This window comes from Meles meles, chromosome 6, assembly GCF_922984935.1.
Source record: "Meles meles chromosome 6, mMelMel3.1 paternal haplotype, whole genome shotgun sequence".
NCBI classification, from domain to species: domain Eukaryota; kingdom Metazoa; phylum Chordata; class Mammalia; order Carnivora; family Mustelidae; genus Meles; species Meles meles.
The window spans coordinates 41,421,150-41,434,691 of NC_060071.1; the positions used below are offsets into that span (position 1 = coordinate 41,421,150).

At 35.1% G+C, this 13,542-nt stretch overlaps 1 protein-coding gene across 11 annotated transcripts in view; it reads right to left on the reverse strand.

The window, feature by feature from the left end:
• ZNF280D (zinc finger protein 280D) overlaps positions 1–13,542 on the reverse strand; it is a 141,227-nt gene that overhangs the window by 94,529 nt on the left and 33,156 nt on the right. For all 11 annotated transcript variants that reach the window (XM_046008437.1, XM_046008438.1, XM_046008436.1 and 8 more), the window contains one exon: positions 10,413–10,530. In XM_046008437.1, the coding sequence (XP_045864393.1) occupies positions 10,413–10,530 (118 nt within the window). The remainder of the gene's footprint in view (positions 1–10,412; positions 10,531–13,542) is intronic.

Genomic DNA, 13,542 nt, shown 5'->3' on the forward strand with positions numbered 1-13,542 from the left:
GCAGATGACACCATCTGAGGAATGTCTAAGGTACACAGCGGGGAGATTGGTCACTCTTCTTGGAGCACATCTGTGAGAGGTGGTGTTTACAGAGACACCTCTCCAAGGACAAAAGAGCCAGTGGATGCTATTTCCCTCCCCTGCCCCTCATCAGAGGCATGGAACTGCCTACTAAAGAAAGCTTAGCTGGACACTGGCTGCCTAGCCTGCTTGCTCCAAGTTCCACAACCCTTTTCTCTGACTCAACTGCCCTTCTCGGTCAAATTGGCATTAGTCCCAGTGCAGCAAGATGGTCCACCAGAAGACCAATGCAGGCCCCACCCCACACCACATCTCTAAAGTTTGGAGTTTTTTTTTTTTTTTTAAGTTTTTTTTTTTTTTAATTTGACAGCGAGAGAGATCACAAGTAGGCAGAGAGGCAGGCAGAGAGAGGAGGAAGCAGGCTCCCTGCGGAGCAGAGAGCCCGATGCGGGGCTCGATCCCAGAACCCTGAGATCATGACCTGAGCTGAAGGCAGCGGCTTAATCCACTGAGCCACCCAGGTGCCCCTAAAGTTTGGAGTTTTAAAGGTCAGCAGGGCTGGCTGAGATAGTGCCCAAAGTGCACTGTAATGCTAATGGCAGGCAAGCAACCCAGAGACAGCAAGAAAACAGCAATCTGAAAAACGCCTGGGATGCATGAAGGAAAATTATTCATTTGTCCTTCCCTAAGAGCAGCAAGCATGAAGTCCCCTCTCTGGGGACAAAGGAATAGGCTGGTGCCATTTCTCTCCCCACCCCCACCCCAACTGAAACCCCTACACACACCACATCTCCAACCAGAAAGTTCTGCAAGGTTTCAGTTCTAGCGAACTAGGTAGCATCATATCTCATTTAATAAGCAGCAGACCATAGTGCACCTAGTTAAAACTCACCACACACTGGCCAAGGCCCAAACACTACCCACTGCAGGCAAGAAGAACATCTGCATATGACTGAACTGAATGATAGAGCAGCCAACACACAGCACCAGAGTGCATGCAGCACACACCAGAGTGCATGCAGCACACACCAGAGACATACCCTGAAGCACCAAGCTCTGGACACTATATGGCCTCTTCATAAAACCATTAGTCTCAGGAGCAGGAAATATAACAGGCTTTTCTAATCCACAGAAGACAGAGACTTAGACAAAATGCCATGAAGGAACAATTCATCCCAAAGGAAACAACAAGAAAAAGTCACAGCGGAGATCTAATCAAAATAGATACAGGTAGGACATGGGGAGATGGAGAGGAGAGGGAGTTGAGGGAAACTGGAAGGGGAGATGAACCATGAGAGACTATGGACTCTGAAAAACAACCAGAGGGTTTTGAAGGGGCGGGGAGGTGGGAGGTTGAGGAACCAGGTGGTGGGTAATAGGGAGGGCACGTACTGTATGGAGCACTGGGTGTGATGCCAAAACAATGAACACTGTTATGCTGTAAATAAACAAATAAAAAAAAATTAAATTAAAAAAAAAATAGATACAGGTAATATGCCTGATGGAGAATTTAAAGCAACAATCATAGGATACTTACTGGGCTTGAAAAAAAAAAACGAAAGACTTCAGCGAGGTCCTTACGACAGAGATAAAACAGTTAAAAAATAGTAAGTCAGAAATGAAAAATGTAATAACTGAGATTTGAAACAGACTAGATGCAGAGAACACAAGCATGAAGAAGCAGAGAAATGAATAAGTGATACAAAAAATAGAACTATGGAAAATAAGGAAGCTGAACGAAAGAAAAGAAGAATTATGTGTAATGAGAATAGACGTAGGGAACTCAGTGACTCCATCAAATATAATTAACATTTATATTACAGGAATCCCACAAAAAGGAGAGAGAAAAGGGGCAAAAAACTCATTTAAGGAAGTAACAGCTGAAAACTTCCCTAATCCAGGGAAGGAAACAGACATCCACATCCAGGAAACATAGAGAACTCTTAATCAAAATCAACAAAAGCAGGTCAACACCAAGACATATTGCGATTAAATTTGCAAAATGTAGTCACAAAAAAAGTCCCTAACTTACAAAGGAAGACCCATAAAGCTAGCTGCAGATCTCGCCACAGAAATTTGGCAAGCCAGAAGACAGTGATGTAATATGTTTAAAGTTCTGAATGGGGAAAATCTGCAGCCAAGAATATTCTATCGAGCAAGGCTATCATTCAGAATAGAAGGAGAGATAAAGTTTCCCAGACAAAAACTTAAAGAGTTCATGACCACTAATCAGCCCTCAAGAAATATTAAGGGGACTCTTGAGTGGAAAGAAAGACAGTAAGTGACAAAGGAAAGAAAGGAAAAGAGAAAATCTCCACAAATAACAACCAAACAAATAATAAAATGGCCCTAAATACATATCTATCAATAATTACTCTCAATGTAAATGAACTAAATGCTCCATCAAAAGACAAAAGGTATCAGAATGGATTTAAGAAGAAGAAAGAAAAAAGAGTACCATATGTTGCCTACAAAAGACTCTTTAGATCCAGAGATACCTGAAGATCTAAACTGGGGGATGGAAAAATATTATCATGCAAATGGAAATCAAAAGGAAGCCAGAGTAGCAATACTTGTGTCAGACAAACTTGATTTTAAATCAGACTGTAACAAGAGACAAACAAGGGCACAATATCATAATAAAGGGGCCTATCCAACAAGAAGATCTAACAATTGTAAATATTTATACCCAACATGTGAGCACCCAAATATATAAAGCAATCAATAACAAAATTAAAGAAACTTGTGGATAATAATATAGTAATAGTAGGGAACTTTAACACCCCACTTACATCAATGGACAGATCATCTCACCAGAATATCAACAAGGAAACAACGGCTCTGAATGACACACTGGAACAGAAAGGATTTAACAGATATATTCAGATCATTTTGCCCTAAAGCAGCAGAATACACATTCTTTTCAAATGCACTAGGGACATTCTCCAGAATAGATCTCATACTAGGTCACAAATCAGGTCTTAACATGTACAAAAAGACTGAGATCATACCATGTCATGCATATGTTCTAATTACGACACTATGAAACTTAAAGTCAACCACAAGAAAAAATGTGGAAAAACAACAACATATGGAGATTGAACAAAATGCTACTTAAAAATGAATGGGTCAACCAGGAAATCAAAGAAGAAATTTAAAAACACACGGAAACAAACAAAAAAAAACACACTGGTCAAAAGCACTGAGATGTTGCAAAGGCAGTCATAGGGGGAAGTATATAACAAAACAGGCCTACCTTAAAAGGCAAGAAAAATCTCAAATAAACAACCTAACATTACACCTAATGAAGCTAGAAAAAGAACAACAAATGAAGCCTACAGTCAGCAGTGGAAGGGAAAGAATAAAGATTAAAGCAGAAAAAAATAATATAGAAACTAAAAACAAACAAACAAAACAAAAACAAATCAATAAAACCAGGAGCTGGCTACTTGAAAAAAAATCAGTAAAATTTATAAACCCCTAGCCAAACTTATCAAAAAAAGAAAGGTCCCAAACAAATAAAATCACAAACAAAAGAGAAGCAATTACAACCAGCACCACAGAAATATGAACAATTATAAGAGAATATTATGAAAAACTATATGCCAACAAGTCAGACAACCTGGAAGAAATGAATAAATTCCTAGAAATATATAAATACCAAAACTGAAATAGGAAGAAATAGAAAACTTGAACAAACTGATAGCCCAGTAAAGAAACTGAATCAGTAATCAAAAAAATTCCCAACAAACAAAAGTCCAGAGCCAAATGGCTTCACAGGAGAATTCTACCAAACATTTAAAGAAGAGTTAACACCTATTCTTCTCAAACTAATCCAAAAAATAGAAATGGAAGGAAAACTTCCAAATTCATTCTATGAGGAAAAAGACTCAACTACTAAAGAACTATAAGCCAATATCCCTCATGAATATGGATGCAAAAATTCTTAATACTAACAAATCAAATCCAATAGTATATTAAAAGAATCATATACCACGATCAAATGGGATTTATTCCTGGGCTGCAAGGGTGACTCATTTACAAATCAACGTGATGCACCATAATAATAAAAGAAACAACAAGAACCATATGATCCTCTCAACAGATATAGAAAAAACATATGACAAAGTACAACAACCATTCATAATAAAACTCTCAACAAAGTAGGGATAGAGGGAACATACCTTAACATCATAAAGGCCATATATGAAAAACCCACAGCTAATATCATCCTCAATGGGGAAAACCTGAAAGCCTTTCCCTTACAGTCAGGAACAAGACAAGGATGTCTACTCTCACCAGTTATTTAACATAGTACTGGAACTCCTACGCACAACAATCAGACAACAAAAAGAAACAGGAGGCATCCTAGACGAAGTCAAACTTACACTGTTTGCAGATAACATGATACTTTATACAGAAAACCCAAAGACTCAACCAAAAAATTGCTAGAGTTGACACATGAATTCAGTAAAGTTGCAGGATACGAAATCAACATACAGAAATCTGTTGCATTTCTATACACCAATAATGAAGCAACAGGATACGAAATCAACATACAGAAATCTGTTGCATTTCTATACACCAATAATGAAGCAGCAAAAAGAGAAATCAAGGAATCAATCCCATTTACAATTGTACCCAAAACCGTAAGATACTTTAGGAATAAATCTAACCAAAGAGATACAGGATCTGACTGAAAACTATGAAACACTGATGAAAGAAATTGAAGAGGACACAAAGAAATGAAAAAATGTTCCATGCTCATGGGCTGGAAGAACAAATATTTTTAAGATATCTATATTACCCAAAGCAATCTACAGATTTAAATGCAATTCCTATTAAATACCACCAAGATTTTTCAGAGAGCTAGAACAATCCTAAAATTTGTATGGAACTACAAAAGACCCTGAATAGCCAAACCAATCTTGAAAAAGAAAATCAAAGCTGGAGGCATCAAAATTCCGGATTTCAACCTACACTAAAAAGCTGTAGTCATCAAGACAGTATGGTACTAGCACAAAAACAGAAACATAGAGCAATAGAGCACAACAGAAAACCCAGAAATGAACGCCTAGTTAAACCAATTCATCTCCCACAAAGCAGGAAAGAATACTCAATGGAAAAAGTACAGTTTAGGGTGCCTGGGTCATTAAGTCATCAGTGCCTTCAGTGCAGGTCATGATCCCAGGGTCCTGGGATGGAGCCCCACATCAAGCTCCCTGCTCGGTGAGAAGCCTGCTTCTCCCTCTCCCTAGGTCTGTTGCTCTCCTGACTTGTGCTCGTTCTCTCAAATAAATATAATCTTTTTTAAAAATTAAAAAAATGTTCTCTTCAACAAATGGTGTTAGGGAAACTGAATAGCAATATCCAAAGAATGAAACTAGACCACTTTGTTATAGCATACACAAAAATAAATTCAAATTGGATGAAAGACCTAAACGTGAGACAGGAAACTAAAAATCCTAGAGGAGAACATAGGCAGTAACCTCTCTGACATTGGTCATAGCAATTTGTTTCTAGACATGTCTCTTGTGAAAGGGAACAAAAGCAAACTCTTGAGACTCCATCAAAATAAAAGGCTTCTTCTGAATAGTGAAGGAAACAATCCACAAAACTAAAAGGCAATCTTCAGAATTGGAGAAGATATTTGTAAATGACCTATCCGATAAAGGGTTAGTACCCAAAATCTGTAAAGAACTTATTAAACTCAACACCCAAAAAACAAATAATCCATTTCAAAAATGGTTAAAGACTTGAACAGACATTTTTCTAAAGAAGACATACAGATCACCATATACGCATGAAAAGATGCTCAACATCACTCATCAGCAGGGAAATATAAATCAAAACTACAATGAGATATCACCTCATACCAGTCAAAATGGCTAAAATTAACAACACAGGAAACAACAGATATTAGCGAGGATACAGAGAAAGGGGAATGCAAACTGGAGTAGCCACTCTGGAAAACAGTATGGAGGCTCCTCAAAAAGTTAAAAATAGACCTATCCTATCATCCAGCAATTGTACTACTGGTATTTACCAAAAGGATATAAAAATACTAATTCGAAGGGATACATGCACCCCAATGTTTAGAGCAGCACTATCAACAATAGCCAAATTATGGAAAGAGCCCATCAACAGATGAATGGATAAAGATGAATATATATATCATAGAAACTTACGAGACATAAAAAAGAATGAAATTTTGCCATTTGCAATGACAGGGATGGAGCTAGAGAGTATTATGCTAAGTGAAATGAATCTGTCAGAGAAAGACAAATAGCACATGATTTCCCTCTTATGTGGAATTTGAGAAACAAAACAAATGAACAAGGAGAGAAAAAGAAAAAGTGAGGCAAACCAAGACACAGACTTTAAAAGAAGAGAACAAACTGATGATTACCACAAGGAAGGCAGATGAAGGGATGGGTTAGGTGATGGGGACTCAGGAGGACACTTGTTTTGATGAGCACCAGGTGTTGTATGTAAGTGCTGAATCACTGAATTCTACACCTGAATAATATTACACTGCACATTAACTGGAATTTAAATAAAAACTTGAGAAAAATAAATAAGCATTAATTTTTAAGAAATAATTTTTTAAAAGATGTTATTTATTTATTTGACAGAGAGAGACACAGCAAAAGAGGGAACACAAGCAGGGGGAGTGGGAGAGGGAGAAGCAGGCTTCCCGCCCAGCAGGGCACCCGATTAGGGGCTCGATCCCAGCACCCTGGGATCACGACCTGAGCCAAAGGCAGATGCTTAATGACTGAGCTACCCAGGTGTCCCAAGAAATAAGTAATTTTTTAAAAGTCAGGGGTATAAAAAAATTATACAAACATCTATTATGGACTATATATATTCAAATAATTCAAGAAATAATCTCTTTATGCAAGAAAATGCTAGGGGCACCTGGGTGGCTCAGTGGGTTAAGCCGCTGCCTTCGGCTCAGGTCATGATCTCGGGGTCCTGGGATCGAGTCCCACATCGGGCTCTCTGCTCACCAGGGAGTCTGCTTCCCTCTCTCTCTCTCTCTCTCTGCCTGCCTCTCTATCTACTTGTGATCTCTCTCTGTCAAATAAATAAATAAAATCTTTAAAAAAAAAAAAAGAAAATGCTAAATATGGCTTCAAATAAAAGAACATATAAACAGCAATTATGAAAGAAGCCAGACCAAAATACCCCAAGCAAAAAAGAAAAAATTAAAGCAGAAACTACTCCAAACTAAGTTTCTACAAATGAATCACCTTTCGATGTTTTAAGTGCACTGGAGTTAGTTTACAAATGAAAAATTTTATTTTATTCTAAAAATCTAGAAAGACCCATTTTATTTATTTAAAATGTCTAATGGAAGGTTAGCTCTTTTTCTACCTAAAAGGTGGGGGGGAGGTCTACTCATGGCTTTAGTTTATATTATCCATTTATTCAAAGTGGAAAAGTGGAAAAACTACAAAAGTGGAAAATACAAAGTGGAAAAACTAAACTTGAATGATAATACCTCATTCACTCATATGAAAGGGCTTGTAATGGAAGGACTAAGTACAATGGTTTTCAAATTATGTTCCTGGAGTCTAATGGACTCATTTTAGGGAATATTTTGGTTGTGTCTGACAGAGGAACTCTGTCATATTTTATTTATTAGAACTCTGAATAAAATTTTCTTTACACAGGAATTTTATTTGTAAAAACAGTTTCTAATTTGAAAACCATCACCTTAAAGCTAAAGCATTTTAGCCCTATTCAAAGCATTAGCAAGAGAAATAGGGATATTTAGGCTACAACCAGGCCAGGCAAAAGTTCCTTTTGAAAACACCACACAACTACTTGGCAATAAAAAGATTCTAAAACTGCACACCATATTTTAATGTTCTCAACTGTACAATAAAAGTAGAAGTAGTAAACATATTAGAAATAATTCAGGCTTTTAAACCAGACAGTATAAGTTGAAATTCAAGCTCTGTCAATGACTAGCCATGTATTCTTGGCTTATTTAATTAACTTCTCTGAGCCTCTTTTGTAAAATAAGTTATAATGCCTTATTTCACAGAACTGTTTTAAGATCAAACAAGATTATGTATTTGAAGCACTCAATACACTATCTGACACACAGAAAGCATTCAGTAATAAATGACAACTACTGTCCTTACTAAAAAAATATTTTGTATCTTAATTTACTTTTAAAAAGCACCCATACAACATCTGACATAGAGAAAGCATTCAACAATAAATGACAGCTATTATCATTACCAACAAAATACTTTATAACTTAACTTACTGTAGAGGAAAAAAAATTCTAATAGATTCACCTGTCAGTTTTTTAATAAGGGGAAATGTGCCAGAAAAAGAAAGAGTATTATACTAGTTGGTTCCTCTGTTTCATCCTGTGAAATAACATAAAAAAAAATTTTTTTTTCCATCTTCAAGGCACGTGATTACTGATGGCTATAATATAGGTACTTAGAAAAGATTTGTGTATTTGTGGTAGGATTCTTGTGAGATACTTAGGTTACTTGAAAAGCCAATGAATGCTGGTATTTTGGTTAAGCATCTGCTTATATAATGTAACAGGCTGGACAGTAGAAACACACAGCTTTACACCATAAGAACTTTTTAACATTAAGGAGGCCTGAGCACAGGGAGTCCTGGTTGGACTGGATCTCAGGACCCCAGGGTCATGAACTGAACCACGGCAGCCTCTTAATCAACTGAGCACTCAGGTGACCCCATTTAAGAGTTTTAAATTCTTTATTTATCCCTGTTGTCTTTGGTTTGTGTTGCTTTCTACACTGAACAACACTCTCTTTCAGTCAGTAAAATCCTTTCAAAAACAAGCTCAAATCCATTCTCCAAATATCCATGATCACTGGACAGTGTTCAGTTAATCATGCTACTGAACATAAAGCACATACTATCATTCATACCAACTATTGTCAAGTCCTTTGAAGTTCATAATTCATTTTCACATTTTATTTATCTTATTTGTGCCTCAAAAAAGCCCTGACTAAAGTAGAACGAGAATTAAAATTTTATCTCCCAACGGCTGACTCCAGGCCTGGAGAATGAATGCATTTAACAAGAAAAATAAAATCTGCATTTTAACAATATGAGAAGACTGAAGTGTAAAGACTTAATGGAAACTACAAAAATCTTAAGAATAGAAGTTCAAATCTACATCTTCTTCATCATCCTACTTACTGCTCACGCTAATGTCTCTCTCCACAGCAGAAAACTTAGAGGTAGAGCAGGAGTCATTGTCCTAACTCCCAAGAATACAGATTTTTTCTATTAATAAAGTCCTCATGTTTTACAAAACCAAACTTAAGACAATTTTTCTCCTTACTTCTTTTGGTTCTTATCTATTTTACTAACTAGATTTTGTAAGTATACAAGTGACACCCAAAGTGGTAAATATCAACTAAATATTACCTAAATGGAAAAACGTTTTAGGCACTAATAACACAACAAAGAAAAATGGGGGTTTGGAGCTTCTCCACACTGATTTGTTAGTAAATAATCTAAATCCCCCCAAATTTTGTTTATCTTGTCAAATATTTGAAATATACCAAAACTACTAATATAAAAGCCTAATTGCCTTGATTATAGGGAATTTTCAATTAGATGAAATTCCTTCATAGCACACTAATTTATTTTAGGTTAACGAAGAACTATATTTCAGTATACAAAGACTTTAATTCTACCTTAACAAGGGAATTTCATATTCCTCCAATAGGCATTTACTGAGTAATGGCCATATACAAATTTACTGTGCCACTTTTATCACAGCACTCTATAATCATATATAACTATACTATATAAAGCGTTTACTGAATAGAAAGACACTAATTAGGAAATCACTTGTAACCATACACTTTTTCACACTAGTAGTCATAAAAATTAATACTTTTTAATTTCTGTATTTCTACATTTCTGTAACTTACAGAAATTACTTTAAGATTTTTCAGTCCACTTTCAATGCCAAGTGAGAACAAATTCAAAGCTAGTTAGCCTACTTAACAGGAAAAAAATAAAACATCTTATTATTTTTTTAAATATATTTTGATTTAAATTCAATTAACATACAGAGTATTACTAGTTTCAGAGGTAGAGTACAGCGATTCATTAGTCTTCTCTAACACCCAGTGCTTATTACACCACATGCTCTCCTTACTGCCCATCTTATCAGTAAATAGGTTTTATTTTAAAATCACCCAAGGAGGTAGAAAAAGTCACCAAGAAAGTCATTCAAGAACTATTAGCACCATGCCACTTTACAGTATATGAAAAACTTAACATGAAGGCACGAACTTGAAAACAGAAAGTCAATTCCATATATATATATTCATCAAGTTTCTTATAATTTTTTTTTAAGTGCGAAAACCAACCTGGTATAGAAAGTGTTGGTCCCCCTTGGTAATGGGATGATCCTGTATCCTGGGTCAAGTCAAATAGTAACTCTGAAGAATTATTAGACACAACTCGTGCTGAGTTCGTTATATAACCCTGTTAAAATATTTCAAAGGAAGAATATTACACTTACTCAACATAGTTACAATTATTTTGTTTCATAAACTTTTATGAAGGTAAATTGAAGTGTATGTCAATATTATAAGAATAGCCTTTGATGGCTCAGTTAGCAATTAATAAGTTATAATATGCAGAGGTAATTATTACTATCTGTCAAAATCATCATCTACTAAAATTGAAAGCAAGCTCTTACAACTGTTGTGTTTCTAACTAGCCAATTAAAATAGGGCAAATTCTAGTCTTTTTTTTTTTCCCCAGGAGAAAGAAAACATATATACCCGTTTTAAATCAGCAGGATTAATACACTCTAGAGGACTACTAAAAAATGCAGTATTCCCATCAAAGAGCAAATGGTAAAACTTTGCAAAATCTATGGGTAAAAGTAAAAAAATAGGAAAATACACTGACCTAAGTACAAATTCAAAAGCTTCTGTATTTCTATAAGCCCCCCAGACAAAATATCAGGGCAAACAAATGAGGAATCATCTGCAATATTGTGCATCAGGATTAGGGATGAATATAGCACATGGTTTTGAGTTTTGGCATCATCTTTATTGGAAAAATTTGTAAGGCAAGTGTCAGGAAAAGAAAGGATTCCCCCCCACCACCACCCCACACCTCCTGCTATTCCACAGGAAGCCATGTGAGACTGAGGTAATCTCCCATCTCATAAGGCAAATACGACCGCTGCGTGGTCAACAGGGTAAACCCAAATCAGAAAGCCAGGCAAACGGGTTAGAATGGAAGCTATTTATAGGAATAATCTGAGACAGCTGCTCTGCTCCTGGAAGCCTTAGGGCTCAAGGGAAGTTTTAGCCTTTCCATCAGGAGAAAAGATGGTCCCAGCTAGTAGGACCACCTCAAGAAGAGTGAAAAGTATGAGACGAATGATAATGTGCTCAAGAATTAGGTAGAAAAAATTTGTGTATTTAGTATAATTATGAAAAATGTGATCAATTTAGGGATGTATACACGAATACTATTATATATTAAACATACTGTTAGACACATTCAAAAAAATATATTCCAATTCTATTTTTAAAAGACCATTATTGTAGAGTAAGCTCTCAGAGTGAATTTTGGACCATTCTATATGTCATAATATACAACAAGCAAAAGTTTTAGGATGTTTAACAATGCTTAAAAATCAAAAGGGAAAAAGTCACCTTAAGAGAAAAATGGGCAAAGGCTATAAACTGAGACATTTCAAAAGCAAAATACAAATGACCCATAACACTTTCCAACTTACTAGTCAAAGAAATGCAATAAAAACAATGGCTTTAACCCACTGAGCCACCCAGGCGCCCCTGAATTCACATTGTTTTAAAGATAATAATATGTAATACAAAATAACTGCCTACTCCTCTTTAAAGTATTCAAGTAATGAAAGAAAAAGAATGAATAGCTACAGAAAAATAGGAGACTAAGAAGAAAAAACTAACTGTAAGGTGTGATCCTGAATAGGATCCTGGGAATGAAAAATGACATTAATTGAAACTTTGGTAAAATTCAGTTAAAGTTTGAAGTTTACTTAATGTTTATTACCTGACTATGATACATAAAATGTTAGCATTAGGGGAAACTAGGTTAGGCATATATGAGAACTCTCTGTATTATTTTTCTTGTAAGTCTAAAATTAGCTTGAAATAAAAATTTAAAAATTTTAAAGTAATGAAAACATTCACTACTGGCAAAGTGGAGGTTATATTTTGGTACATTTTTGCATTAAAAAAATCAAAGGCTTTATGTAAGTTCACATCGTTTGGTCCACTTATTCCACTTTAAAAATTTATGATAAGGAAATGAAGACATTTAATGAGAATTACTTTTAATAACAAAAAATTAAAATCTGTATGTCCAACGAAAGAATGGTTAAATAAATTATGATAGACTATCATGCAAACACTGTTTTTGAAAAATATCCAATGACATAATCCCAGTAGAATGTTCAGAGAAAAAAGAGGAATACATATTTGTATACGTAGTATGGTCCTGATTTATATACTCTATACCATGTCTGCAGGGGGGGGAAAATCAAAATATAGTATGTATCCTTTTCTCTTTCTAAGCTCTTCTCCAAAATAAATATTAAAGATAGAACATAAAGGTTTTACTTCATTTGTGCTTATTAACTAAGGGATAATTAAGTTTTTAGAATTTTGGTTTGCTAACTTTTCTGACACTGGTTTAAGTCATGGAAACAAAATGAATGGAGGGAGTCAAAAGGTATAAATAAACTTTTGGTTACGGAATAAATTAATCATGGAGATGTAATGTACAGCATGGTGACTATAGATAACAACACTGTATTGCATATTTAAAAGTTGTTAAGAGTGTAGATCTTAAAATTTCTCATCACAAGAAAAAAATTCTGTAACTACACATGGTGATAAATGTTAACTCGATTGTGGTGAACATTTTGCAATATAAATAAATACCAAATGATTGTTATGTTGTACATTTGAAATTAACGTAACGTTGAATGTCAGTTAGACCTCAATAAATTTTTAACATTTTAAAAAGAAATGACCTTTCCTCACCACACTCTGCACAAACTGCAGAATAAATAAATACCAAGTAAGTAAATAAACAGTTGTTTTTTTTAAACAAAAAAGAAGTCATGGGAACAGGTACTGAAGTAATCCAAACCACTTCTAGAATTTGAGGCCTAACAAGGCAAAATCTGTATTTGAAAATTAACATGTAATATAAAAAATGGGTAATGCCATATGACCTGACTGTAACCAAGCTCAATCTTGTTTCATAATAAATATCTTCTCCAAGTATTTGCACTAAAAAAATGGAAAATGTTCACTTGTATTTTCCAAAATAGTTCTCTAACAGAAATATAGTTAATACTCTTAAAAACTTTATTAGGAAACAACTCTAGTTAATTAAGCTTCAGAATTTCAGAGAACAGGCACACACTGTTCAATAATAACTGATTAAAATAGTTCTCCAACAGGGAGAATACAAAAAGTTCAGAAA